A 27,782-nucleotide genomic window follows, 5' to 3' on the forward strand; every position below is an offset into this window, starting at 1 on the left:
AACACCTGAAAGTTGAAGCTAAACAAATTCAGACTGGAAGTAAAGCATACATTTTTAGCAGCCAGGGTAATTAACCATTGGAGCAGCTTACAGGAGTTGTGATGTTTATCCATCACTGCAAATTTTAAATCAAATTTGGAAGTTTTTCACTAAGACATGATGTGGTTCAAACAGGAATTATTTTGAAAGAAGTTATAAGGTCTGTGTTGAGCAGGAGGTTGTTCGAGATGATCAGAGTCGACCCTCCTGGCCTTAGAAACTATGAATCTTTGAATGCTCATGTTGGTGGCTACTCCAGAATAAGGGCCACAAGAGAAGTACTAAGCACCTTGAATGAGAAGTCAAGTGTCTTCAACGCTGGCTGCCTCCAAGGAATTCAGTACCTCTCCTTATCAAGTCCTAAGGTCCCAGTCCTGTAAAGGGATTTGCAAGAGCAGACCCCTATTCCCCCACAATCCCTTTGACATCTTTCTGCAATCAGAGCATGTTACCAAAGGCAGCGTAAAGAAGAAGCCATTAAAAAGTAAACATTTACAAAATAAACATTTGAGAGCTATTAACACAGAGTTGTCACATATATTTCCTATTCTAGGTATAAGGAAAAACTGTGGTAATCTCTGACTTTTAGTATCAGCCACTTTATTCACTATATTCATATTTCGTAATTATTTCTAGATTCTAGAAGACTCAAATTTCTTCCTGTGATCAGCTGATATGCCCTATAGTCTGTAAAAGGCAAACTGTTTGTAAAACAGGTAGTAAAGTGGTATATATTCACCATCACTCAGTTTTCAAAATCCAACATTGCCAACACATATTCAATTTCAGAAAAGTTTCCCAGGAGGATTTACATCATTATTAAGAAAGTAAATGGTGACTGTTTGTTTTCTTGACCAGCATATAAATATTGGTCTTGGAGTAGACTCAACATGAACTGATGTGTAGAGCTTCAGGTTTCAACCGTTAATCTTTTCTGTTTCTTGTTTCAGAGTAGCAGCCGTGTTAGTCTGTATTCGCAAAAAGAAAAGGAGGACTTGTGGCACCCTAGAGACTAACAAATTTATTTGAGCATGAGCTTTTGTGTAGCTCACGAAAGCTTATGCTCAAATAAATTTGTTAGTCTCTAGGGTGCCACAATTCCTCCTTTTCTTTCTGTTTCTTGTGTGTAACACAGTAAACAAAATTCCAGTGTGTTTGTCTTTCAAAAAGATGTATGGGGAAAAACAAAGAAAAACTTAATCTCTTATAATGTTCATGTTATTAAATTACTGCTGTTCGGATGCTTACTTTCTGAAACCTTGCTCTAATAAAGTAAATTTGAAAATAATTTCTATGGTTAAGATTATTGAAAATTAGTCTCTATATTTAGTCACCTCAACACATATTTAGACACCTAAAGAAGTAGCCTGGTTTTCAAAACTGTTGAGTACTCAGCAAAAAGAGTCAGCAGCAGTTGTTGGGTATTCAGCACTTGTGAAAATCATGCCACTTATTTAAGTGCCTAAATATGGGCGTACATGCCAAATTTTAGGCACTCATCTGTGAAAATCTCAGTTTGTTTTTAATCCTTCTTTTATATAAAAAATAAAGAAAAATGTAAATGTTAATGACTAGGACTCCTTGCTTTTGGTGGAACTCTCAAATTTGCCAGGTTTGACTGTGTAGTGTTCCAGGAAAGTGCTGGAAGCCTCCTGAAATATTTTAAACTTGGTTGGACAAAACTCTTAGAATATTTTACTGTCTGGCACAAACCTGCAGTGACGCAGGACGATGGATAATATGGCCTCTTCCATCTTGAATTTCCATGATTTCCAGGAGATAGTGTATTATAACTTACAGTGTCTTCTGTTTATTTGTCATCATGGCACATGTAGTTCTGTGGAAAAAGCAGTAATATCTTACGACCAAATCTGAGGTCCCTAATCAAGCAAAATTTCCCACTGACTTCAATGAAAGCTTTGTTTGATTAAAGACCACAGATTTTAGCCCTTCATATAACTTACCAATACAGAAGTTTGAATCATCAGATAGGTTGTAAACAACCAAAACAAACAAACAAAAACAAAAAAACCTTTTATGCAAGCATAATAGAGCAGCTGTAGAAATAGAAAGAAAGAAGGGATAAGGCATTAAGTAGGCAGAAAGGCAATGTGTTACACAGGGAAGCAGATGTTAACAAAACAAAGAAACAATCATGCATGCAAACTAAGACCACATCAGGGACAGAGAGAGACAAAAGACAACACAATATAATGTCAGAGTTGAAGGACAGTAGTATGAAATCAAGGAAGTGAGGTTATATGTAGGAATGAGACCGACAAATGCAAAATGATTGATTCAAAGCTAAAGTAGAACATACAGAGTTAGATTGTGTCTGACTCTTGTAGTGATTACAAGGGAAAGGGCTGGGAGGAGAACACTTGTCTTCATTCTTTCTTGAATGCATTGGTCCCTTCTAGCATTCCCTGAGGTCCTAGCCACCGCAAGGGGAGGGAGGCAGGAGAGGGAGTCTGAGAAGATATGGCCCCCACCCACTTTCTCCACACCACAGAAGGGAGCAGATACTTTCTCTTCCTGAGGCTGCACAATCCCTCCCAGAACTTCTGGGATAGCACAGATCCACATGCAGATGTATGGTACAAGCTGAGCCATATTGCAAAATAGTAAATAAGTAGATGACTATGGAACTGGCTCAACATTGGAACATCCCTGAAATGACCTTATTGTTAAAATCAGAAAGCCAGTTTAAAGATCCCAGACAGGTTGCTGCATCATTACATCTGATTGCCCCCATTTTTCCTTTCTAATTCAATTTCCACAGATGGAGATAGAGATAAAATCATGGAAAAAGCAAAGGAATAAGTCATACATGGTTCACTGGAACAAAGAGGAAAATATGAAGGGGAGTTAGAGATAGATAGTACAATGTGATTGGTGCAAAAATAGAGTAGCTGAATGTTTTGTTTGTTTTTGTTTGAGAGAGAAGTCAGATTAGTGAAGTAAAAGAATAAGTAAATAGAGTAATCACATTTGATGTGAAATGATAATGGCAACATGATGCTTAGAGAAGCTGAAACAGGATTTTTAAATGTGTGTGGTTTATGGGAAGAAGCAATATACAACTGGATAAGCAGGAAATTGACATGTCATGAGATCGTGAACAAGATAAGAATTAGAAGGGAAGAAAAAGGGATAGAGTGGTTTAGGATAATTTGAAGATGCTGGTAGGAGAATACTTTAGAAAAGCATATGTAATGAAAAAGGGAAGGCAGAATTGATTGCAATGGTAGTTTTGTCTGAATAAATTACACTGAATAAGACTTGTTAACCCTGTCATTTATCCTCTTCAATACCCTATCTTTTTATAGGTCTGTTTTTATTAGTTTCTAATGTTACTTGTGCAGTACACAAATGAGACGACAGTGTTGTATCATGCATTTTGAGGGTTGTTCAATCTTCTAGAGAGGAAGGTGTGCTTTTCCAAACTAATTATGTGGGCGGCGGCGGGATTATGTATTCAAGAGCTTTTAAAATCCCTATTTAACATCGCTGTAATATCAAATTTCTGTGAAATATTTTTGGTGTCAAACATTACATTGTTAATGTTCCTCTTGTTTTTCCTAATGATTTTAACAACATAACAAACCTGAAGAGTTTGCTTTTGGGGAATATTTTTGCAGGAACTGAAGAGGAGGATGAAGGTGATGACCTGTTGTTGGGTTCTGTGGATGAGTTCTGGTGGTTTCCCCATATGTGGAGTCACATGCAGCCTCATCTCTTCCATAATGAGTCGTCACTGGTGGAGCAGATGATTCTCAACAAAAAATTTGCCTTAGTAAGTAACATCTTTGCACGGTATACTTAATAGAGCTGTATGAGAATCAGGATTGGTTTTTCAGGAAATGCTGCAATTGCGAATTTTATTTTTATTCTGAATCAGAATTTTTCAAATCAAAAATCAAAAATTTTCAAAAAAATCATTTTGGGTCAACTAAAAACTTCAATTTTGATAAAATTTAAAACTTTTTTCCTATTTTGACTTTTTTATTTTACATTATAATTTATAATATAATATAAAATCAAATACATTTTGAAACAAAAAGTTGTTTTTAAATGAAAAATCAAAACATTCCATTCCATTAAGGTTGAAATGCTTCATTTTGATTCAGTTTTCTGAACAGAATTTTGTCAACATCAGCACATTCCCTCAGAAAGTCTTAAATTTGGTGAAGTGGCATTTTCCAAAGAAAAAATGTTCTGGTGGAAAATTTTCAGCCAGCTCTAGTACTGAACTGCAATGTTTGCATAATGAAATACAGTCCAAGTTTATCATTCAGAACTTTCAAAGACTTATCTTTGCTTTGAAATCTAGTAAAATCTCTCAAGATTATTAACGTATATTACAATTACCCATTTGATCAGTTTATGTATAAAAATAGCTGTTCTGAAAAGCATTGACTTTGCTAAGTAATTATATTTTTACAGCAAGGTACTGAAAAAAAATATTTCAATGAGAACCTGAAAGAAAAAGAAAATGAGACATACAGATATAAGAAAATTAAGGAAAGAAAAATGTACTTGATTTGATTCTGCCATTCAGTTTCATGTAACAAAAAAACCCCCAGAAGTCTCACATGTGTGCATTATACTATACTACTTGTTTATAGATGTGAATGCTGCTAATTTTGAACTATAGTACTCTGGTGTAAAATACATTTTGTTGTTTAAAATCATATTCATTTTCACTATTTAAGAATTCACTGTGGGCTAAACTATGCTTTCCCCTGTGTGGGAGCACTGGATGAGGGGTCGGAGAGAAAGCATAGGGAGTGTTTCTCCCCTAGCACATTCATACATGAGCTAGTCATAATTTGGTTCCCAGTGCTGGAGGATGTAAGGAGAGTCAGATGAAATTAGCTCTGGGGCTAGTAGCCCCAGAGAGGCTGTTCCTTGGTGGCCTAAAAATAGGCCCAAGGCTAAGGAATGACAGTACACATGTTGAATAGGTGTAGCAAAGGGCTACACCTCTCCTTGGGTTTCTAGAACTATTGGGCCTAATTCTCCTTTCGCTTATACTACTGTAAACCAGGAGTAACTCCAGTTGAAACCAGTGGAATTGCACTGGTAACGCGAAAGGAGAATTGGGTCTATTATGCTATTATCAATTTGGACACTATTTATCTTTACTCCTTCAAAAAGAAAATTTGAGCATTTAATTATATTATTTTAATTGGGACAAGGGTTGCCAACTGTCTAATCGCAGAAACCCAAACATCCTTGCCCCGTCCCCTGCCCTGCCCCTTCTCAGAGGCCCCACCCCCGCTCACTCCATTCCCCCTCCCTCCATTGCTCACTCTCTCCCACCCTCACTCTCTTTCACCAGTCTGGGGCAGGGGGTTGGGGTACGGGAGGGGTTGCAGGTTCTGGGCTGGGGGGTGGGGCCAAGGGGTTCAGAGTGTGGGAAGGGGCTGAGCCTGGTGCAGGAGCGGGTGTGTGGTGTGGGCTCTGGGAGGGAGTTTGGGTGCGGGAGGGGGCTCAGGGCTGGGGCAAGGGGTTGGGGTGCAGGAGAGGGTTCAGGGTGTGGGCTCTGGGAGGAAGTTTGGATGCAGGAGGGGGCTCGGAGTGGGGCCAAGGGGTGTGGAGTGTGGGAGTGGGCTCGGGGATGGAGGAAGGGGTTCGGAGTGCAGGCTCCAGCTGGGCAGCGCTTACCTCGGGCAGCTCCCGGAAGCAGCTGGCATCTCTGGCTCCTAGGCTCAGGGGCAGCCAGAGGGCTCTGTGCATTTCCCCTGCCTGCAGGCACCGCCCCTGCAACTCCCATTGGCTGCACTTCCCGGCCCATGTGAGCTGCGGAGTCGGCACTCAAGGCCAGGACAGCGCTCAGAGACCCCCTGGCCGTACCTGCGCCTAGGAGCCAGAGAGACGTGCCAGTTGCTTCCAGGATCCGCCTGGAGTCTGGGCAGGTAGGGAGCCTGCCTTAGCTCCGTTGTGTCACCGACCAGACTTTTAGTGGCCTATTAAAATCTCCCAGATTCGTTTCAGCCACCAGGAGATTAATTCCCAGCCAATCCGGGAGTGTTGGCAACACTAGTTGGAAAACTCATTAATTATGATTAACTTTTAATGCAGAGAGTAACTAAAACACACAAAAAATTACTCCAGCGATAAACCATTGTTCTAATTTTTTTGGAGATAACTAAGTTGCAGGTGATATTACACTAAATACTTCCAAAAGGTATGGAATAGTAATATTTTATCTTATAGCTTTGTATTTGAGACATAATTACCAAGTATATTTACACACACTCATGCGTGTGCACATCCCCACACACACACAGGGTGCATGAATCAGAACAAAAATACATTTTCTATTTTTTCCTTTCATTTCATTTGACCACACTTTTAAATAAAACCTTCTTTTTCCCCTTTAAAAGGGTTCACCTTTACATCTGAAAATGTGTAACTGGATTTATAATTTATGATTTCACAAAAAGAAAATAATTAATACTGCAGAAGAACCAGGTAGCATATTTTAGAATTTAATTCAATAATTATATGTAGAATCTGGGATTTCAAGTGCATAATGTCATGTGGTTTTACAACTAAGCATTGCTGCTATCTATGCACAAAAGTCAATATTACATCACACAGTAGTATTTGAAAGCTGTATTAAAGGTTCTCAAGACTCAAGAGTGACAAATAAGTAGCTCCTTAAACTTGTGTTTGTAACAGAGAACATCCCATTCTTTCACAAAATGAGCCACAAGTAGACTTTCAAGTGTCATGGTGACACTGACTAGCTCTGCCACTAACAGTCAAAGATGACAAGGATTTCATAGCCGAGATTAGAACTAACCAAACAACCCCTGGAATGTACAAATCACCCAATTTTCACAAAACAAGGCTGTATAAGTAAGGTTGTATTCTGGTTATATGGTATGTTTACCCAACAAAAACTATATTAAAAGTATGTTAAGGACTGACACACAACTATAAAAATAAGTAAATCAAATATATAACTGTGTTGCAACACTTAGGCCAAAGTCCATCAAGAAAGTATTTGAAGGTGCACAAGTATTCAAAACTACCCCCTAACTGTGATTACTTTAGCTTTATTGTTTTGTATTACAACTTTAATATAATGATAATGCAGTTTCTGTTAAGTAAATGTGTTTATTGGTTTTCTAGTGATTATTTTTAAATAAACATAATGGACCAAATATATCACTAATGAAACTCCATTAACTTCACCAGATAGAATTTGATCCATTGCTTTGTCCTGCATAGGTACAAATATTCGTTCTGTTGCATATAGGATTTCTATCAATTGTATTTAGGTTTTGAATATTTTTCCCAAAGTGCTAACTTAGAGAACTACCAGTTATGTAAGACAGTGGGATTTTGCTGGTCCAGCTCTTCATCAAACAAAAAAAGCATGGTTTTATTGTTGATGAAATTTAATTTTTTCTTTAATCCATATTTTGGGTCAAATTTATCCCTGGTGTAACTATTGACCCATTTTAGTTACTCTTTGCACTAAAAGTTAACTAACAAAATATAGTTTCCAGCAAAAATATCATTATATAAATCAATGGTAGACTTTGCCTGGAATACTGTTTTCAGATCTGGTCACCCCATCTCAAAGAGAATATTGCAGAAATATAAGGGGTTCAAGACAAGAACTATTAGAAGCACATGGAAAGTGACTGAAAAGATAGAGACTTTTCTTTAGAGCAGAAGTGAATAAGAGAGGATGTGATAAAAGTTAACAAGAATATCCCGGTTATCCTTTAAGTGCTTCCTGCAGATTTTCTTGCATCTTCCTCAGAAGTAGCTGGTATGGCCAGTATTAGAGACAGGATACTGAACGAGATGGACCACTGCTCTGATCCATTTTTGCAATTCTTGTTTCCAGAGTCAGTTGGAAGACAGATTGAGATATATGAAGGACAGTTGTAGTTTACAGATGGTAAATATTGAGATTCATTTAGGTTGTTCTAAATCCAACCTGTTGTGAAATTTTCAGAAAATGAAGAAAAATGTGACATGAAAAAAGAAAAGATTTTACTCTGTGTTTTTATACAGACACATCAATTAAATGCAGTTATGGGGTTTCCCCCCTACTGATTAGAAAGCAGTTTGCTCAGAAACTGAGCATTGAATCAGGGTGGATTTGATTTATATCAAATTGATTTAAATCATGATTTAAATCACTAGTTAGGAAGACTCGATTTACTTATGGATTTCTACATAAAAGTGCATTCTTGTTGGTTGTTATAACCTTAATGCATATTCTTCACAACTCAGAGATTTCATTCATAGGTTTCATTTTTCACTATACATTTTTAAAGTGATTTATTTTGAAAACTTTTCAGATTAGTTTTACAGCTATATCAGAAAATGAATGATTGTTTGGTTATTTCACCTACCAAAGGTAATTGAAGCAGATATTTATGAAGTCACTGGGAGGTGAACAATCTCCAATTCAACAGGTTAATCATGAATATTTGGAGGATTTTCTTGCCATGCTGTATTAGGAGGAGAACGTCACCAGACAGACATTTAAATTCTTTTATTTAACTAAAATAACAACATTATGTATTCTGGATTTTTTCAGCAAACATATAATACTTTAACAAATAAGCGTATGAATTTTTGAATTTAGTTAAACATTCAAGTTTCTTTAAAATCAGGTTTGTTTTTGTTAAAATTGTTTAACGAAAATAATTAAATGAAATATTTTTTTAAATAAACAAAAATTAAATCGACTATGTCAGCCAGGTCAACGTGAGAAACTTAAAATATCAGTCATCTTCACCTTCATTTTCCTGTTTGTTCATAATCTGGAAAAGAAAAACAAGCTTTCCTGCTTTTTCAGGTCCCAAACGATTTCTCAATTTGGAATGAATTAGTCCAAAGGAAGAAAATATTCTTTCTACAGTGGCAGAAGAAGCAACTGCTGTTAAAAGTGAGATTATCACTTCAACAGTCTTGGAATCTAAGTGCCTAAGTGACTTCCACCAGTTCACTGGTGTGACTTTCTTTAAAACTTCATCAGCAAACATATATTTCTTGAATGGTTCACCCTGAGCTCTGAAGTTTATTATAGTTGGCATTATGGAGGGATGATTGCTGGATGTCCATGTCAGAGCCAACTCCTCTTCTTCAGCAGTTAAGGTTTGACCCTGATACCGAGTATTGAGAATATTTGCAAGAAAATGAGCTGGAGATCGTGCTTGTCCCATTCGTTTTTTTAATGCTTGTAATTTAACTCTGTCATTGCATATTTCTCTTTTCAAGATCACACTCAGTTCCTTCCAGATTCAACAGCGTCAGCAATAAAACAGCTATTTCCCTGCATTTTGTTCAAGGCTACAGAAATATGCTTCAGGGTACTCAGCATGTGTTCAACATTTCTCTTAAGCCCAATGTTGAGAACTTTGGCTGTGACAGTGCCATCTATTTTTTCATGATTTTCTTCAGAGACTGTCATCAGATTAGGCCAGTTCTTGGTACAGTGCTCAAACCACTACTGAGTTCCATCACACGTCTTGTGGGAGAGCTAGCTTGGTTCCTCCCACTTTTTTTCAGAGCAGCTGCTGCAAAGTGGTTGTTACGGAAGTATTTTGCAATTTCCACATTAGCCCTTATTTCTGGAAATCTTTGGCCAGGAGATGCATCAAATGAGCACTGCAACCGTATGTTATTAGCTTGGGACTCTCTTCACTGTCTTCTAAATTTTTTCTCATCTTGGATACATTTGCAGCATTGTCTGTTACCAAGCCGTGTACTAGACATTTGAATTTTTTCCCCACAGTTTGTTGTAGCTTTTACTGCTACTTCTTGTAAGTATTCTGCTGTATGCATTTCCTGATGTATCAGTTGTTTCTGTAAGAAGGACATTCCCCCCTTCTTCTGTTGTCACACAAGCACATACAACAGGATCATTGTGGACATTGCTCCAGCCAGGTTAACAATTTCACCCTCTAGACCTTTTGCACACTGCTCAATTTCTCTTTCATACACTTTATCCAGCAATTTGCCTGCGACGTCTGCTCTGTTGGGTGGACTGTATCCTGGTCTTAATGACTGAACCATGTTAACGAAGTGTGGGTTCTCAATCATACGGAAAGGAGAGTTTGCTGCATAAACAAACGGGGCAATTTTTTTAAATCAATTACCTCTTTTTGTAATCTGCTGTTTCTTATCACAAAGTTATCTACGGTTGTTTCTGGATGATGGAGATTTTTTTTTCTTTTTGCTATAGGTGATATACTGTGGCTATGTGACATACATGATGTGACTGAAACACTATCATTAGCAGATAACTCTGAAACTATAGAAAATGATGGTGATCTTGAAGGTGGATAGTCTTCAGAATCCTGTATGTTGAGGATGGATTCTCCCAAACAAAATAAGTTATTTAATTATTATTACCATACTGCTCATTTAGTATTACTCATTGCATTCACTGACACTCAGTACTACTTTAAAGGTGAAATTGTAAAAGGAAGATCTGCCTATTTCAGCTATTTATTTTTTTTATCACAACTGCATCTAAAATGATAGTGCCATAGAGTAACAACTATATTTTTTGCTCAAACATGAGAATTCACGAATAGTCCAGAAGGAAGACAGGCAGTCCTTAGGAAAGAAGTATGAAATAAAAAAGTTTACCAACCTGAAGATCCTGCATGTTCACACATGTTCTTTTCATCATCGTCAATGCAGCTTCCTCCTGAGAAGGAACACTTCTCATGATATTGTTTCATTCGGGCAACCAGGCCTTGCATTTCTTTGTTGCACTGTTTGCATTTTGCACACATGCCTGTCTTACCCACAGGTAGAGGAACTTCATTAAAATATTCCCAAACTGGGTCTCTTTTACGGCCTGCTGCCATTATAGATTTTCCCTTCTAGTGAAAGAATGGTATGGTAGATCTCAAATCAATGAAGGCTACACTCAGAAAGACCTCAAGACTTCTGGAATATGCTGCTCAACCAGTTTCACTTTTGTTTCTACTGCCTGTTCCTCCCTCCTCACATTTATCATTAATGATCTGGAGGATGGTGTGGATTGCACCCTCAGCAAGTTTTCAGATGACACTAAACTGGGAGGAGAGGTAGATATGCTGGAGGGTAGGGATAGGACAGAGAGGGCCCTAGACAATTTGAGGATTGGGCCAAAAGAAACCTGATGAGGTTCAACAAGGACAAGTGCAGAGTCCTGCACTTAGGACAGAAGAATCCCATGCACCGCTACAGACTAGGGACCGAATCGCTAGGCAGCAGTTCTGCAGAAAAGGACCTAGGGGTTACAGTGGATGAGAAACTGGATATGAGTGAACAGTGTGCCATTGTTGCCAAGAAGGCCAATGGCATTTTGGGATGTATAAGTAGGGGCATTGCCAGCAGATAGAGGGACGTGATCGTACCCCTCTATTCGACATTGGTGAGGCCTCATCTGGAGTTTCGTGTCCAGTTTTGGGCCCCACACTACAAGAAGGATGTGGAAAAATTGGAAAACATCCAGCGGAGGGCAAAAAAATTATTAGGGGACTGGAACACATGACTTATGAGGAGAGGCTGAGGGAACTGGGATTGTTTAGTCTGCGGAAGAGAAGAATGAGGGGGGATTTGATAGCTGCTTTCAACTACCTGAAAGGGGGTTCCAAAGAGGATGGATCTAGACTGTTCTCAGTGGTAGCTGATGACAGAACGAGGAGTAATGGTCTCAAGTTGCAGTGGGGGAGGTTTAGGTTGGATATTAGGAAAAACTTTTTCACTAGGAGGGTGGTGAAACACTGGAATGCGTTACCTAGGGAGGTGGTGGAATCTCCTTCCTTAGAAGTTTTTAAGGTCAGGCTTGACAAAGCCCTGGCTGGGATGATTTAGTTGGGGATTGGTCCTGCTTTGAGCAGGGGGTTGGACTAGATGACCTCCTGAGGTCCCTTCCAACCCTGATATTCTGTGATCTCCAGACTTCTTCTCTTTGTCCAGATCTATTCCGCACCCAACAATCCTCTATTCACTGAGCTCTTTGAAACTTTGCGCTTTTAGAGAGAGGTACGGGATTGACTCTGTTTACACACATTTGCAGAGGGACAATAGGGTTGAGGTCTGTTATTTCTCATCTCTATATATTTGTTTATTTTAAAATATTTTTGCTGTTGACAAGCATGTTAATCCATGAACTATTGGAACTCATTTACAAAACTTTTCTTAAACATTAGATGAATATATAGTCTCAGACTATAGAATTAGAATTTATAATCCCTATTCCATGATGAGATCTCTTTGAGCTATAATGTATCTTAATTAAAACTATCTTTAGATAGGTTTTTTCCTCAAAAAGAATTTTATCAAAAAAATTGAATTTTTTTAAAAAAATCATTGATTTTTATCCTCCCTGGAATTGATGCAGCATGTTTAGGGCCTTACCTTACCATTCACAGTCCATTCTAGTCAATTTCCATTCACAGTCCACTCTAGTCAATTTCCATTCACAGTCCACTCTAGTCAATTTCACAGTCATAGGATTTTAAAAATCAAATATTTCACAATTTTAGCTATTTAAATCTGAAATTTCACGGTGTTTAATTGTAGGGATCCTGACCCAAAAAGGAGTTGGGGGAGGGGGATTGTGAGGTTATTGTAGGGGGGGGTTGCAGTACTGCTACCCTTACGTATGCACTGCTGCTGGCGTCGGCACTGGGTAGCTGGAGAGCGGTGGCGGCTGGCCGGGAGCCCAATTCTGGAGGCAGAGCCGCCACCAGCAGCAGCACAGAAGTAAGGATGACATGATATGGTATTGCCACCCTTACTTCTGTGCTTCTGCCTGCAGAGCTGGGCGCTCAGTCAGCAGCCACCACTCGTGGTATGGTATTGCCACCCTTACTTCTGTATGAAATTCAGTAAAACTTCTTACTTCTGTATGAAATAGTATAAGAATAACAATATTTGAAAAATACTGAAGAAGATACTATTACATGGGAAAAGATATGCTCATAATTAGTATGAAAGATTTTAATTAAATTACATATTTATTAGTGAATATTGGTGTAAGATTAAGAAACCCCTTAATTCAGACTTTTGTTTAGAGTTGAAAGAAGAAGATTAAACAGGACATTAGAGAATACAGTCTCTTACACGGTTTATAAAAATTATTCCTTTTGATGCTTGTGCATGCTCAAGTGAAGTAGAAAAGATTAAGATAAGAGAAAGGGGAATTGAAACTTCTGTACTGGAATTAAGTAGTTTAAAGCTAAATAACTGATTGTAGTCAAATCAATGGGCCGAGTCCTATACTCTTTTTACTCAGACACACTTAGTATTGAAGTGAATGTACATCACACACTCTGCACCCACAGTAGAGAACCAACCATATATATAAGGAATAATTGACAGTGTGATATATAGGCCTTATCAAGCATAACTTTTGGATGGCTGCATTACTACCAAGTGAGGAAGCTCAAAGTGAACTATTCAGGCTATCTTAAATGCATGGTAATAAAACCATATGCCATAGCATGGCATCATACATTCTGTGTTTGCCATGAATTTAAAAAAATTTTACAGATGTTTTAGATTTTTTTTTTTAATTATTGGGATTTGAAAAAAATCCTCTACCTAATAAACCAAGTATGGTTTTTAGAAGTCCCACTGTACCAGGCCCAGAAGTGGCCCTAAATCCCTAAAATGAGGGAAAATAGCTTGTCTTTACCTATAAACTTTACAACTTTAATGTCTGTTTTTTCAGGTTCTTCCAGGACTAGAAGGAAATACTGTGTATTACACTGACAACATTGTCTTCCCAATGGGATGAAACTCCATTTCTAGCCTTTCTGCATCGTGATCAAACAGATTTTGTAGCTGTGACACTTCATTTGTAGAAAACTTGTCAGTAGTCTAGGACTAAATCTTGACTGTCCTGAACTTGGGGCCAATGTCACACACACACACACACACGTTTGTATCTATACATATGAATGGGTACATGGAGTGCAATTTGCATCCGCTACATCTCTGAGGGCACTTGTGTCAAGGAGGTTTCATACCTAGAGGAAAAGAAAGCATTAATTCTGATACCAAATTCCTTCCATAGGTTCTGCGGGGTAAAGTCAACTGCAGGTTCCCATTGTTGGAGACTGGATGCCTCAGGGGAGTAGTAGGCCGTTGATCTCTTGATCCCAAATTAGAATCCACCCCAAGTCCGACACGACCAAAAAGTAGTTACTCTTATATGGCTGTTCATAGGCAATGTGAATGAGTTAGTGGACTAGGCCCAACTCCTAGTGGGCAAGCGTCCACAAAAATCTCCATGCCAATTGGCAGCCTTGATGGCAGTCTCAGGAGAGAGGCCAGAGTTTGATGATTATGGAAAATGAATTACCCTTTCACCTTAAGAGTTCGTCATGGTTCCAGCAACTTGGCAAAGCAGTGAAAGGAAGTATGCTGTGCTTCTGCCCATTCTGCATCTGCTTTGGAGATAAAGAGATGGTTTCATTCTTCAGGAATGTCTGTACAGTAGAACCTCAGAGTTACGAATACCAGAGTTGCGAACTGACCAGTCAACGACACACCTCATTGGAACAGGAAGTACACAATCAGGCGACAGCAAAGACAAAAAAATGGAAATACAGTACTGTGTTAAATGTAAACTACTAAAAAAAGAAAAAGCAGCATTTTTCTTTGGCATAGTAAAGTTTCAAAGATTTCTTAAGTCAATGTTCAGTTGTAAACTTTTGAAAAAACAACCATAATGTTTTGTTCAGAGTTATGAACATTTCAGAGTTACGAACAACCTCCATTCCCAACATGTTCGTAACTGAGGTTCTACTGTATGTCAGTTTCTACAATCACTTAATTAACCACAAAAGAAAAAAATGATATTTTTTTACACGCAAGCAAGAAGAGTGACAGCATCACAATATAAACTGATATGTGCCGTGGAAGAAAAAGTGAGGTTATGCTTTTGTTATGCAGTTGATAAAGCTATTCTATATAAATTCTAAAGTGTTAAAAAGATGCTTTTCTCCCATTGGTATAGGGTTGTGTGATGTTTTAATGTTATCAATCTAGTTTCCCTCCCTGTGCAGTATATGTGTATATGGGGGGTATGATCCCAGTAAACCTGAGTAAAAGTCCAAAAAGTAGTAAATCGGGGAAAATTCTCCATTCTCTTGGCTTGGGTATCAGCTTATGATTGTTTTCTTTACCTACAAGTTGTAGTTTCAGAAATCACTAGGTTCACCCAGAATAATTTAGGAATTTAGCTTTAACACAGAATTTAGTAAATTATAGTAGAGATAACCAAGTGAGATCCATAACTGAATTCAGTAAAATAAGAGAGAGAGATTTAAAATTACAGTGGAGTCCTCATTTTAAGGCATAGAAAAAGAACAACAGGAATCTTGAGGAAATATGATTAGGGATGTGGCTATCCATTTAAGATTTTAAAGTGAACCAGGCAAGATTATTAAAATCAGCAAGAAACTCACTTCGGGTCATTTACATGCCAGCAGACACATACTGTATCTAGATAATGAGCTGAGTAGCAGTATATGAAGATGACTATAAAAGGGAGTTCTAGTTGGTAGTAACTGTGAAATTTAGTCAAATTTTAAGACAATCAAATCTTCAATTGGAAATCTGAAAAAAATGGAGCTGGAAAGTGATATCATTTTGTCCCAAATATGTGGTAAGAGGATTCTGCACAAAACATCTTAGACAAAGATTACACTGTGCTGATCAACAGAGCATGAGGGTAGTGCTGAGTGAGTCTGGGAAAGGAGAGGAGTGCCTCAGTACTAGTTTAGAGCCAAGTCAGTACTCTGGTTTAAGCACTATGACTAAGCAGTCACCTTTTGTGTTTGTTATTTTAAAGAGGTAGCCAGACAAATCCTGAATTTGTGTATTGTTAACTGTTTAACAATGATATATTCATGGAACCAGCTGTTCTGCTCCTGCTCAGCTGACACAGCAAGGACAGAATACTAGGAGAACATCTGATCTTACAGCTTTTTCTTAGGGGAAATTTTACCCCTGTGCACTTGGGACTTAAGTGGTATATAGGTCTTGTAATGGTCCTCTGCACAGAGAGTGAATTTTATCAGCAGAGTGGCAATAGGCTCTGGCCCTGAGCACTACACAGGTAAAACTTATTGAAGTCAGCAAGAGTATTGCCTGAGTATGAGCTTGTTATTTAAAGGCTCACAGTGAGTGGGGTCACATATTTTGTATTTGGGGACTTTTTAACAGCAGAATACAGGCCCTTTTACTGATTAGCGTGCTTCATGAATTCTCAGTCTGTGAGAAATTTTTTCTCAAAAACTTGCAAAGATATGTCCTCCTTTTTGAGGTATTGGTATAAGAACACAAAATAATTTTTCTTACATTTCTGTCATTCTTCTTTTCTTATTCCTAAAACTTCATTATAGGTTTGTGTATTCAAACCTTTGCATATCTCGCTGCTTCCCTTTTATAACCAGCATGCGTCTTCAAATCATTCCTAACTGCATTGTAGACCTATCTATGCTGTCTCCCAGAAAAGGTGTTTGCAAGCGACACAAGCATTAAATTAATTTTCTAGATCAGTCACCTTTTCTGATATTTTTCAGGAACATGGCGTTCCAACTGACATGGGCTATGCGGTAGCTCCGCACCACTCTGGCGTTTACCCTGTACATGTTCAGCTTTATGAGGCCTGGAAAAAGGTCTGGAATATCAAAATCACCAGCACAGAAGAGTATCCACATCTAAAACCGGCACGGTACAGACGGGGCTTCATCCACAAAAATATCATGGTGAGCTGCTTTTATGATTTTTATATTCAAACTTACTGCTTCAGCTTTTCATGATTCATTTTAACAAACAAAACAAAAAAAGTGTAAAAGCACAGCATCCTGAAAGTTAACATTGTGAGAAGCACATATTGCTATGTAGAAATAGTAAGGTATAGTTGACATTAACCTGCTAATTAAAATCAGCATGTCTAAGCCTCTTGCTGGCATTCATCGTACTGCTGATGAGAGCAGCATAAATTCTGACATTGGGGCCTATCTGTTACTGCTTTTGATAATGGCTTAAAAAGCTGAAGGAAAATGTCGGTGTAACAAAGTAATTCACAACCAGCTGGAAATCTCACCAGTAATACTTTGGTGAGTGTTATTGGTGAGATTTTCATCTAGTTGTAAATTGGCATCGCTCCACTGACTGCAAAGGAGCTATGCCAACATACACCAATTGAAAATCTGGCCTTGCATCTTTAAACAATAAAGTGCTGCTTCAATTGTATGAAATGGCTCTCACCTTACAACCTTCTCACACATTCTGCCAGTGTGCTTCTTACTATGGCTCAAACCCAGAGCTAAGCTCTTAGCCCAAGTAGCAAGGCTTTGGTGCTGGGAAGAAGCCTAGAGGGGGCTGGAGGGAAGAAAGCCTCCTCTCAGGCTGTGGAATTGTTCCATGGAGACAACTCTAGTCCAAATCACCCAATTCCCCCATTGTACTCCCTATAATTCATATTGACAGACACTGACTGCACTACTTGCCTGACAGTGGCTTTTCGTTACTGACACAAAATTCTCTGTTAACATTGTAGGTCACAAATCTCAGGCTTTCTGTTCTTCAGAGCAAATGCATTAATTTTCTGCATCTGCAGGCTGATGGTGATAACACATGCCATAATAAAGACATTATATAAGATTTACCAGAAGCATTTCCCCTCCTGCTCAACTTATCTCCGTACCTTTGTACCCATTGCACTGGCATTTCGTCAGGGAAACCAGAAGAATTTAAAAAGCATTTGGAGGATTATAACAAATGCGTTAATTCCATATATTTCATAATTATGTGTGATTTATGGTCTATAGCAGGGGTGGGCAAACTACTGCCCGTGGGCCAGATCCGGCCCACCGGCAGTTTTAATCCAGCCCTCAAGTTCCCGCTGGGGAGTGGGGTCTGGGCCTTGCCCAGCTCTGGCACTCCAGCCAGGGAGTAGGGTTGGGGGCTGCTCCATGCTGCTCCCAGAAGCAGCAGCCTGGCCCCCTTCCAGCTCCTATGCGAAGGGGCAGCCAGGGGACTCTGCTCCGCACACTCTGGAACCGCAGCCAACGGGAGCTGCAGGGGTGGTGCCTGCGGAGAGCTGCCTGGCTGCGCCTCTGTGTAGTAGCCAGAGAAGGAACGTGCCATTGCTTCTGGGAGCAGCTTGAGATAAGCGCCGCCCAAAGCCTGCACCCCTGGCCTCCTCCTGCAGCCCAACCTCCTGCCCCAGCCCTGATTCCCCTCCTGCCCTCTGAACCCTTCGATCCCAGCCCTGAGCACCCTCCTACATCCCAGAGCCCGCACCCCCAGCCAGAGCTGTCACCCCTGCACCCCAATCCCCAGTCAGACCTCCCTCCTGCACCTGAAACTCCTCATTTCTGGCCCCACCCCAGAGCCTGCATCCCTAACCAGAGCCCTCACCCCCTCCCACATCCCAGCTCCAATATTGTGAGCATTCATGGCTTGCCATACAATTTCTATTCCTAGGTGTGGCTCTCAGGCCAAACGGTTTGCCCACCCCTGGTCTATAGTCATTGTAGAATGTAAAATTCTGTAGAATGTTGAAAAAATTACCACAGAAAAGAATGATTCATATACTAGCATAATTTCTTCCAAGTAAGGAATTTCCATAGGAGGTGTCAGGTTTAAAAAGTCTGAGCCTTTATTCTAGCAAACACTGAATTTGCCAAACTGCTGTTTGATAACCACTGTGATCTGAGATTTAGATCTATATTTTTAAAGGTATTTAAAATGTTCAGCCTTAAAATGTAAATTTTCTGGAAAAAATTTTTCTGGAAAACAAATATGTTTTTTCCAGAAAATGTATGTGTATATATATATATATATGATTGAAACCCATCCATTTTCCAAGTTGGGGATACAAGAAAACATTTCAAAGGTGGTTCTATTATAAAAAGCAAATTCATGAAATAGCAGCACCTTACTCAAAGGAGCTATTCCCTGTGTATGTTTAAAGTCATACATGCTTATTTTAGTCATTACAAAAATAAGTTTGTACTACTTTTTACTACCATTAATCTTGCAGAGCTGGCACAGCTGAGAGAGTGAGCTGGATTCTACTGTAACTTATGCATCAGCAACAAAAATAACTACATTTGAACACAGTCATTATTGTCAATGATGCATGAGCAAGAAAGAACCAATTTGACTTTCAAATTTTGCACTGAATTTTCAGGACTGGCACAAAAGAGAGCCTACTTTTAAGTGGAAACTGAACAGATTTGAATAACAATCAATAAATACAGAACACACAAAGCTATTTTTATAAAATCACATTTCAGATTATGACCTCACTTTCTGAACTAAAAAAGTTTTGGTAACCAGCCTTAAAATACAGTTAGATTAGATATCAAGTACATAAAGAGGTTTTTTTGGAGACTCTGAATTACATCTGGCTTTTTGACTGTGTAGTCACTGTGTTTCAAAAAAAAAAAAATTCATGAATTTATGGGAAAAAATGACTTGTGGTTGGTCATTCTTTGTTTGTTCGTTTGTTTATTCAAAAAATGTATATATATGTCAGTATGACAGGTTTCAGAGTAGCAGCTGTGTTAGTCTGTATCCGCAAAAAGAAAAGGAGGATTTGTGGCACCTTAGAGACTAACAAATGTATTTGAGCATAAGCTTTTGTGAGCTACAGCTCACTTATCCAGGGCTTGGATTAATTGTCAGTCTAACTACTGACTTCAGTTAACAGTGCAATGCTAAATCTACATAACAGTTTAATAACAGAAAGTAAATAGTAAAGTTACAAAAGTTCATTTGTATTCAATTTATTAGTTTACAAAAGGAATGAAAGTAATTTTGTTTTGAGATATTTTTCTTTATCATCTTGTTTTTACTCAGGTCCTTCCTCGGCAAACCTGTGGTCTGTTCACTCATACAATTTTCTATAAGGAGTATCCTGGGGGTCCAAAAGAACTAGACAAGAGTATCCAGGGTGGGGAGTTGTTTTTCACAGTTGTTCTCAATCCAGTAAGTAATACAACCTGCTTTTGAAATGATTAACAAAAAATGATTAAAGAGAAATTTGCTGATGAACTATGTCTCCCAAGGAATATTGATTTGTCACAGATCAAAGCAGTCTCCTGTTCCTTATCTAATATGTTTGAGCTCTAATACTGTGCAGATATACTATAAGATTTAATAATTTGATGCTGGCTTCTGTTTTATCTGGCTTATAGTTAATGTGAGGTTTCAGAGTAGCAGCCGTGTTAGTCTGTATCCGTAAAAAGAAAAGGAGTACTTGTGGCACCTTAGAGACTAACAATTTATTAGAGCATAAGCTTTCGTGAGCTACAGCTCACTTCATACTGTTCTTGTAAAGTGCTGGAAATGGCCCACCTTGATTATCACTACAAAAGGTTCTTCCCGCCCCGCTCTCCTGCTTACCTTTCCTGATCACTCTTGTTACAGTCTGTATGGTAACACCCATTGTTTCATGTTCTCTGTGTATATAAAATCTCCCCACTATATTTTCCACTGTATGCATCGATGAAGTGAGCTGTAGCTCACAAAAGCTTAGGCTCTAAGTTTGTTAGTCTCTAAGGTGTCACAAGTACTCGTTTTCTTTTTATAGTTAATGTGGCGTCTAAAGCCAAGCCTCTGTCTTTTTTTGTTTTGCTTTTCTTTGATTTTTTAGATTAAGCAATAATTAGGATTTAATTTCTAAAAGTATTAAAGTATTGAGAATTCTTATTGCTAAAGCTGCAACAAATACCTTAGGTGAAGTCCATAAGAAGTCTTAGGTGAAGTCCATAAGAATTGATATTCAGTTAAATGGACCACACAATCAGTCTATTTACCATCTTATTTATCCCTGGTGGAGAAAGAATGGAGCAGTCAGGCTATTAAACTGTGGAATATTGAAGGTTAGCATAATATAGCACAATATGTTTGAAATTGGCTTGGATTAGGTAGGATTTATCCAGAATTGACATGAGACTCCTATCTTGTAAATCTGAGGTAAGTTTTGCCCCCAAGGTCAAGGTGAATTTAAGTTGAAAGGCAAAGTATTGATAAAAGCTAGGTTGCATTTGCAGCTTGTAAATAAGATTTGGTATGATGAGTTTACACTGACACTTAACCACTAAACTGGGATTTTCAAAGGTGCTTAAAGGAGCGGGACATCTATTTCCTTTCAGATCCTTTGAATGGCTCAATCTAAATATTACTGTGCCCTCATTTAATACACACAACATAAGTGAGATTTCAGAGGAAAGAAGCTGTCTGTAAGCAACGCTGGAGAATTTGACTCACAATTGGCAAGCAATTCTTTTTCAAGGCTTAAATTCTTTTACACTTTAGTTTTAATTGTTTAGGGGGTTGGGTTTTTTGTGTTTTTTGTAATGTTTAGAGGTTATGCAGTGAATTTGAGAGAGAAAAAACACACATCCTCCACAAAGCTGCAGTCTCCCTAGTTCAGGATACCTGCAGGAGTCACTCTGATCTTCAGGTGCGGCAATGGCATCAGGTACAAATAGAAAATTATCCCTTTTCAGGTCAGATTCATTAATAGCGTGAGATTGGGGCAGCACTTTGGGTGGGAGGCTTCAGTCAAAAGCTGGGTGCTTTAGGAAGTTGCTGCAACTCTTCTAAGGGGTGCAGGGAGGCTCAAGCACCACTCTGCTGTGTCAGAATATTGAGCAAAGCTCCTCAAGGGTAGTGTGCTAGCTCAAGAAATGGAACTGGAAGAAAAAGATACAGCACCAAAAAATTGGAGTCAGGTGGTGAACTACACTCCAGGATTAGAAAGAGGTATGAACACAACTCAGGTGGCAGCAGTGTGGTAGCAAAGCTTACCATGGGGCTGGTTGCTTGAATCATAAACCCAGCCAAAAGCAAGTGAGGTGTGTGAGCAGGGTTTGTTACTTCTGAGTTTGAGAGGGTGACATGGCCAAGTCTGAAGCAGCACTTTCTGACAGGCACTCAAGGAGCGGAGCATTCATCTTCCCCACCATGAGATATTTTCCTGTGAGCATCCTGATTTTTACAGGGTGTCATAAATATAAAGGGAAGGGGTTAAGAAACTCTGATACAGTACTATAAAATCCTCTTACCTATAAAGGGTTAAGAAGCTCAAGTAACCTGGCACTTGACCAAAATGACCAATAAGGGGACAAGATACTTTCAAATCTGGGAGAGGAGGGGGAAGGCTTTGTCTGTCTGTGTGATGCCTCTGCCAGGGACAGATGAAGAAAGCAAGCAATCCAACTCCTATAGAGTTAGTAAGTAATCTAGCTAGAAAATGCGTTAGATTTTCTTTTGTTTTTGGCTTGTGAAATTCGCTGTGCTGGAGGGAATGTGTATCCCTGTTTTTGTGTCTTTTTGTAACTTAAGGTTTTGCCTAGAGGGATCTCTGTGTTTTGAATCTGACTGCCTGTGAGATTATCTTCCATTCTAATCTTGCAGAGTTATTCTTTTATCTTTGTTTTGTTCTTCTAATAAAGTTCTTTTTAAGAATCTGATTGGGTTTTTAGAGTCCTAAAAACCCAAGGCTGGTCTGTACTCATCTTGTTTATTCTCAAGCCTCCCCAGAAAGGGGGTGTAAGGCTTGGGGATATTTTGGGGGAAGACGTCTCCAAGTGGTCTTTTCCCTGATTCTTTGTTAAATCACTTGGTGGTGGCAGCATACTGAATCCAGGTATGAGGATTTTTTTGTCTTGGTGGAAATTTTAACCTAAGCTGGTAGAAATAAGCGTAGGGAGTCTTTCATGCGGGTCCCCCCATCTGTACCCCAGAGTTCAGAGTGGGGAAGGAACCCTGACACAGGGCATGACACTTGTTGCAATGGTGCCATGTTGTTCACTTTGGCACAGGAATTCATGCCCTGGAACAAGAATTTATACACATTTTTGGGTTGGAAAAATATCATGGATTATTTTGGTTTGTTTTTCGAACTCTTAGGTTTGGCAGTCTTAACATTAGCCAGTTAGGAGGAGTTACTTGACCTAGCCAATTCTTCTGCTTTGCTTCTCTAGGCCTTTCCCTACCAGCCTGTCAGTGGGCTGATGCAATCAGCACTCACCTACTGGAAAATCTGCAGTTGGTATCCACTCTACTTCTACTGTCTGCTATTTATAAGCCCTTCACTGCTCCCATCTAAGTAAGCACACAGCTGCATGTGCACAGATGGGGGGTATCTGATTTAAAAAACAAAATCTGGCTTTTGTATACATTACTTGACATCTTGCCTAGCACTAATACTCTGCAATGTTGCGTAGGAGACCTTTTAGTCCTAAACCTGCCAGATCATTCCCTCTGATTTAAATTAATATAGCAACACGATGCCAGCATTTGCTGTATACTTATCAGATCTCTTAAACAAAACAAGGTTGATACTATGCTGTATTTGGATGTGACACTTTTGAGGAAATAGACCATAAAATATGTGTAACACTATAGCTGCTATTCCATTGTAAATAGAATCTCTTTCTGCAATTCTGGCTGCATTCTCTCCCGCTTTTTGTTACTTTATGATTATTATTTCCCTTTTTTCCAGTGGTCTCTAAAATAAATTACTGAATATAAAAAATTATTAATATTGAGGATTACGTTTTAAAGCTGAGACTTTAATTGTACAGAATTCAAGAAATTCAAAATTAAGATTTCCTTCCACCCTGAACAGTTCCTCCTTTTGTGTTTTATTGTTTTTTATTTTTTATTTGAATTATTGTAGCATGTGGAGACCCCAGTTGGAGATCAGGGCCCCCTTGTGTGAGGTACTGTATCCGCATATAATAAAAAGTTAGTCCTTGCCCCAAAGAGCTTACAATCTCTATATATTGCAACACAACAGCTGATGTATAAAATGGATAAACGGGGAGGAAAGACAAGATAAACAGTGGTTTAGTAGTGTAATACAAAGATGTTTCAGCATACCTGCCTAGTAGTTATTGATTGAAAGTACAATAGTGTCTTTGTATGAGTTACAATATAGTCTTTCATTGAATGATCACACAGTGTAACATTAAGCAGTGTAACATTATTGAGCATACAATACAATATAAAATAATGGGAGTTAAATGCACTCTTTTTTGTAATTGCATATACACACAAATAGCATGCCAAAATTTTGACCTGACAAATTGCAGGTATAGATTTAGGGGCTGCCTTTGAAAAGATAGACCATAAGTCTTACTTATTTAAAAACTGTTCCTAAAGCTGTTTGCTTTTGGGCTGATGGATAGATAATTTTAAAAAGTAGGCATTTTTAAATACATTTTTTAAAAGTGTTAAATGTATTTATTCATAAATGGCAAGTCTAGCAAAAACGTTTTATTTGTGCAAATAGTAGACATTTCAAAAGGTAAAGTACATATTTTCATATATTTCAGTGATCATGACATGTTTTATTTCACAAACTTTCGTGTACTTACCATAAAGTAGTTTGGGTTTATTTTTGAGGAAATAATCATATATTCAGCCTATTACAGGAAACAAAACTTCCATTGGGAGGAATTCTCTTTATATCACTTGGTCATAGATACAAAAAACATTAAGAGGAGCCATTACAAAGGAACCATTACACTATCAAGTAAATAATATTCTCTTCTAAAAAAAGTTAAAAACTTATACAGTTCACAGAAATTTTTTGATGAGGTGAATTTAACATTAAATTTAAGCCCTCACTATGATTTCACTTACGTTGTCGGTTTAGCTTAACGTTATGTGAATACAGGGTTTTTTTGGTGATTTAAGTTATTAACCTGGTTCTGTAGGAAATGCATATGTGTACTTCACATTCAAGTCAATCCCCATAAAAATCAGCCCCAAAATGTTCTTTGTGGTCTGGTCATACAATGGTAGCTTTTCACCAGAGAGGCTTTCTTCCTGTAATAGTCTGGAAACAACCACAAGTACAGAATGAACCACAAAAAACAGTACCATCTGTGAATCTGTAAGCTTTTGACATATGAGAACCTGTGTTAGTGCCATTTTCCCAGGGCATTCTCAATTCACTAGCCCTGCAGGTAAGAAAAGCATCAGTCAACACAGGAAATCCTGCTCTGCAAACGATCTCTGCTACTTATATTTTATGTGGGACATAAGAGCTAATGGACCAAAGAAGCTGATCTTGTGGTCTGCAAACCTCTATTTATTTTGTATGAATTTATATCTAGACTGCTGGTTGAACTGTGATCTGGTAGTGGCTGTAGAAAGACCTTGGCAGCAATGCCCATTATGTTTATAAAGCATTGAGTGCTTAAGTGCTAGCTAACTGTGAAAGGAGACTGAATAGTTTTATAACTCATTGCCTACTTTTTAATAATACTTTACATTTCTACTGTTGAAGATCTCAAAGGGCCAGATTTTCATTAATGTCAATGGGCTTGGGCCAGGTTACAGCAGCTGAGGATCTAGCACAGTGTTTCATAAAGAGTAATGAATCAAGCCTCACAAGAGTCCTGTATTGTTAGTATAGAAATATTTTTCTCATTTGCCAATCAGAAAACTGAGGCACACAGGGATTATGTGACTTGCCCAAAGCCACATGGCAGAATTAGGAAGAGACCTCAGATCTTATGGCTCTTATTCTTACTTATATGTAAGACAAATGTGGTGTCAGATGTCATTAGTCATCTATCCAGCTGGAAACTCTGTTTAGTCATTGGTCTCTTGTTTCTGAGGATTACTCCTATTTTCCTCTCCTTTTTCTCCTTTTATGTAGCAGTGGCTCCAAGTGGGGCCACATAGATTGGATCCTTCTCTTTGTATTCAGCTGCTTCAATAGGTTTACAACTCCTTCCTTACAAAAAAGAACCTTGATTCTGTGGAAACACATGGGAGCAGGAGGAGATGCAAGCACCATATGACCTGCAAGTAATCAGTCCACAAAGCACAGTATGAGAACCACTAGTATAAGGAAATGTGAACCTACTGAACATATCAAAAGGAAGGACTGAATTAAAGTGCTGTTTGCCCTCTACCACGGTTTAAGCGGCCAAACATTTAAGGGTCCATCCTTAACCATTTGCACCTCACAAAGTAAGGTAATAATCACCATGAAAGTGGCAAAATGTGGCCCTAAGAAAATTTTAGGGAAGAACATGTTATTGTTCTTTCTAAAAAATATTTATTAATTTGCATTAATTTAACCAAAAATGTTTTTAAAATCCCAAATGATTCCATAAAAACTAAAAAAAACTAGTGCAATTTCTTGGCATACTGTATCTGTAATGGCATCAAAAATATTTCTCAAGTATCTGTGTCTGATAAAATCGTTAGACCCTTCAATGAAAGCCTGATTCATCCATCTTTGTCTGCAGTATTAAATGAATATTCTGGATTAGTAGGAACAGATTTCTGTTCAGTGTCTCAAAGCATGAAATGAGACCAATCTCCTAAGGATATCTTGTGAAGGATGAAAAAAAGTGAGCATTTAGGTTTTGACTTATATATAACCATCAGGTAGATATAGTATACTGCCATCAGCAGTATCATTTTTTGTAGGATTTACTAGTAAAACATAACAAGACGACTGTATTGTTAGCCATGGGCCAGTTTGAGTGTAATTAGATCCAAGGGCCAAGCAGAATTGAACATACAAACACACCTTTGATATAAATCTATGTGAACGTTTCTCTATCTCCTGCTGTTTTTCTCTTGCTCACATACAAAACATACATCCATACTTGTCATAAATATAAAGGGAAGGCTAACCACCTTTAAATCCCTCCTGGCCAGAGGAAAAAACCCTTTCACCTGTAAAGGGTTAAGAAGCTAAAGATAACCTCGCTGGCACCTGACCAAAATGACCAATGAGGAGACAAGATACTTTCAAAGCTTGGTGGGGGGGGGGGGAAACAAAGGGTTCTCTCTGTCTGTGTGTTGCTTTGGCTGGGACCAGAGCAGGAATGCAGGTCAGAACTCCTGTAAAGGGCTAATAAGCAATCTAGCTAGATATGTGTTAGATTCTGTTTTGTTTAAATGGCTAATAAAATAAGTTGTGCTGAATGGAATGTATATTCCTGTTTGTGTCTTTTTGTAACTTAAGGTTTTGCCTAGAGGGATTCTCTATGATTTGAATCTGATTACCCTGTAAGGTATTTACCATCCTGATTTTACAGAGGTGATTCTTTTACTTTTTCTTCAATTGAAATTCTTCTTTTAAGAACCTGATTGCTTTTTCATTGTTCTTAAGATCCAAGGGTTTGGGTCTGTGTTCACCTATGCAAATTGGTGAGGATTTTTATCAAGCCTTCCCCAGGAAAGGGGGTGTAGGGTTTGGGAGGATTTTGGGTGGAAAGACGTTTCCAAGTGGGCTTTTTCCCTGTTATATATTTGTTAGACGCTTGGTGGTAGCAGCAATAAATTCCAGGGGCAAAAGGTAAAATAGTTTGTACCTTGGGGAAGTTTTAACCTAAACTGGTAAAAATAAGCTTAGGGGGTTTTTCATGCAGGTCCCCACATCTGTACCCTAGAGTTCAGAGTGGGGAAGGAACCTTGACAATACTACTAACGTATGTCCATCATAGTCAGTGCTTTTATTACCAAGTGAAGTGGAGCACGTGTGACAAGACTGTTTGTATATGTAAGTGGAGGATTTTAAATTGAGAGAGCACCTGCTGTAGATTTCCAGGATCAAACATAATGAATTCCTCAAAGCCTATACAGAGGCTGTATTACAGGCCAAGAGAACATTCCTATCAGTCTCCATTGAAGCTGCCAAATCCTGCTCGAGGAGCTATTCAGAGTGATAATGTACTTCATCAATCCTG

The 27,782-nt window shown here is 38.5% G+C and overlaps 1 protein-coding gene across 2 annotated transcripts in view; it reads left to right on the plus strand.

Annotated features, from left to right (window-relative positions):
* LOC125635426 (bifunctional heparan sulfate N-deacetylase/N-sulfotransferase 3) overlaps positions 1-27,782 on the plus strand; it is a 120,547-nt gene that overhangs the window by 44,243 nt on the left and 48,522 nt on the right. For both annotated transcript variants that reach the window (XM_048847121.2, XM_048847122.2), the window contains exons 4-6: positions 3,681-3,835; positions 16,617-16,802; positions 19,909-20,037. In XM_048847121.2, coding sequence (XP_048703078.1) covers positions 3,681-3,835; positions 16,617-16,802; positions 19,909-20,037 — 470 coding nt within the window. The remainder of the gene's footprint in view (positions 1-3,680; positions 3,836-16,616; positions 16,803-19,908; positions 20,038-27,782) is intronic.

The sequence above is a fragment of the Caretta caretta genome, chromosome 4 (genome assembly GCF_965140235.1).
Source record: "Caretta caretta isolate rCarCar2 chromosome 4, rCarCar1.hap1, whole genome shotgun sequence".
NCBI lineage: Eukaryota > Metazoa > Chordata > Testudines > Cheloniidae > Caretta > Caretta caretta.